At 33.2% G+C, this 2,967-nt stretch overlaps 1 protein-coding gene across 1 annotated transcript; it reads left to right on the top strand.

Annotated features, from left to right (window-relative positions):
• Positions 1 to 4: 4 nt before the first annotated feature.
• On the top strand, positions 5 to 2,762 carry LOC107134912 (lipase member J-like; the record flags this gene model as incomplete). The annotated part of the gene is given in 4 exon segments (XM_015476909.1): positions 5 to 201; positions 726 to 835; positions 1,845 to 1,981; positions 2,616 to 2,762. Coding segments are annotated over 4 exon segments (591 nt in total), but the record flags the coding sequence as incomplete, so codon positions are not given.
• Positions 2,763 to 2,967: the final 205 nt, after the last annotated feature.

The raw sequence follows: 2,967 nt of genomic DNA on the forward strand, positions 1-2,967 counted from the left end.
CTCATTAGCTTGGAGACTCGTATATTTGCAACATGGTTTACTTACATCTGCTACCACCTGGATTTCAAATCTTCCCAACAGCCTGGGTTTCATTCTGGCAGATGCTGGCTATGATGTGTGGATGGGGAACAGCAGAGGAAGTACCTGGTCTAGGAAACACCTATACCTAAAAACAAATTCCAAAGAGTTCTGGGCTTTCGGGTACAAATAAAATGAAGATGAAGTAATCTTTCATTTTTTTTTAAAAGTATACTGAATATTTATTTCCTTTTCAGTGAAATACAATAAAATATAGATATGATTCTTAGAACTTTCCTTAGAGCATAAAATTTTATGTAAATTTTAGCTTGAAAATTAGACTGCTTGTTTGATTTTGAACTTTTTTTTTCTCATTTTTCAGCAGTAACCTTTATTTCTTATTTAGTACCTTATTGACCAACCCCATTCTTAGTTTAACTACTTTTCCACTTAATAGCTCATGGGTTTAGTCTAGTCCACCGTATTTATAATATACAAGCATTCTCTTTATAATACTGCCTCTGGTTATATTTCCTTGACTTTGGGTTCCCCACAAAAGTCTCTATCCTGTAGGTACATTTTACCTCATATCTTCTTGATGATACCCAACAAGATTTGAAAATTGCCTTTATTCATTTACCCATTCATTATCTCCAAATGTTGATATGACAGAAGAAAGTGCTATTTTTCTTGTTCTTTTTTTGTAGTTTTGATGAGATGGCTAAATATAATCTTCCAGCTTCCATTGATTTCAATGTGAAACAAACTGGACAACAGGAAATATTTTATGTAGGCCATTCGCAGGGCACTACTATTGGTATGACAAAAAATATCATTGCTATTTTCACATCAATGACTTGAAATAATCAATAACATATAAACTAATATTAAGTATTCTCTATATAAGAAGTTAAGGAGTTTTATTAGGAGTAAATATTAAAACATTTTTACATTTATTGAGTCTCTTACCCAAAGTGTAAGATTCATCTCTGTGAAAATTTTACTTATTCCACTTACATCATAGATAGTTATACAAATGTTCCATATTACTAATTTTATTCAATATAATTGTTTTAGATTTTTAAACTATACTGTTGCAATCTGCTTTATTACAAAATTATCATTGTTAGCAAAAAATATCAGGACAAATGCAAACTTCACAAATCAGCACAGGTTTTTTATTCAGGAACAAAGTTTCACACAGGAATAGGGGAAGTAGGGATGAAGTGACACTGTGGAATCCACTTTCCTGGTGGAAAATGAGATTGACCCCAAATAATAGAGGGTACTGGGTTTATATAGGTTGTGGGCGATTTAGTGAGCAGGTGAGTCTGGGCACTCAGGAATTTGAGTCCTTGAGTTGGGGTTAGTGGACAGCACCTGGAGAGGAGTTGTCTTGAAAGAGATTAGTGTTTCCTAGAGACTGCCACTTCTAGGTTGGATGAAACACTTTCTCCCTGCCTGTGGCCAGTGTCTGGGAAGGATTTATCTTGGAAGAGAAGAAAGTCGTCGTTGTATGGCTTTCCTTTCTATTTCTTTCTTTCAGGCCTCATTATTCTTTTTTTCCCCTTTCATATCCAATAATCATCCTTTATGATTACTTCAAAACTCTAGTTATTAACAATAACTAGAGCAGTGATTATAAACAGCAGTGATTAATATAATGTTACGTGCTCGATTATCAAAAAAAGGTAAAGTGAATTAAGAAATGAATTGTTCAGAGGCCATTTTTGAATCCACTATTACTTTTTATGCTGTCATTTTTACATGCACTAAACTGCTTCAGAATATCTTGCTAATTTATGTCATATTTCCTTTCCTTTCAGCTTTCATAACATTTTCTACAATACCAAAGATAGCTGAAAGGATAAAAATATTTTTTGCCTTAGCACCAGCTTTTTCAATTAAACACACAAAATGCCCTCTAATTAAAATGGCACACAAATTAAAGTCAACAATCAAGGTATGTTCTGCCTTTCTTTTGTATTGTAGATAACCCAAAGTGATGATGATTCTGTGCTTCCAAAATAAGAAGTCTTGATTATGTTTGCATAGTCACATGTATGAATTGGGTTTTTGTTTCATTTATATTGGATTTTTGCCTTTGCTTCTATAAAGGAATAGAATATTACTTGTTATTGAAAGAACAATCAAGGCTAGCCATCGGAGAAAAAATGCCCGTTTATTGAGGCAGCTCTGCATATTTATAGAGCCGGGGGTGGTTTGACAGCTGAAATAGTTTAACAATTTAATGGTTTTTTGGCAGCTGGCTTGGGGTGCGTTCTAATTGGTGGGTAAGGATCATGTGAACCAGCAGGGCTCACCATTGGACAGCTCATCTTGGGGAATCGGGAAGTTAGTCTTTGGAGCCAGGGCAATTCCCAACAGTTATACCTTTAGATATTTTATTGTGAGAGGACACCCAGTGGTGAAACAATCTTTAAATCCTGCTTCCTTAATTAAAGAAAGTGTTTTCTTTAATTAAAAATTGTTAAACTACTATAAGATAATTTCTTTGTGTATATAGGAACTCACCATATCATTTTTAATAAATATTGTGGTCTTTCAAATGTGAATAAATTAAGTTTATTTTACAGAATTTATCTGGCCATGAAGACTTCTTACCTAAAACCTCATTTAACGAATTTGTTGGTTCAAAGTTGTGTCCATAACAAGTTTTTAATAAGATTTGTTTCAGGACCTGGTATATGATATTTGCATATGATACAAACAATATAAATATGGTGAGAACAAACTGTATTTAAAATATATTTTTGCCAGTTTTGGAAAGGAGCTCCGGGTCCTTATTGTTGAGCCTTTGTGTGTCCTTTCGTGATTAATCTATGCATACTAGTAGTTAGAGTCTTAGCCTATCTGATTTGGATATTATGTAATTAATTTGCATTAGTGTGATGGGATTATTTTTTTTAAATTTTATTTTTGGTTTTT

The sequence above is a fragment of the Marmota marmota genome, unplaced genomic scaffold (genome assembly GCF_001458135.2).
Source record: "Marmota marmota marmota unplaced genomic scaffold, marMar, whole genome shotgun sequence".
NCBI classification, from domain to species: Eukaryota; Metazoa; Chordata; class Mammalia; order Rodentia; family Sciuridae; genus Marmota; species Marmota marmota.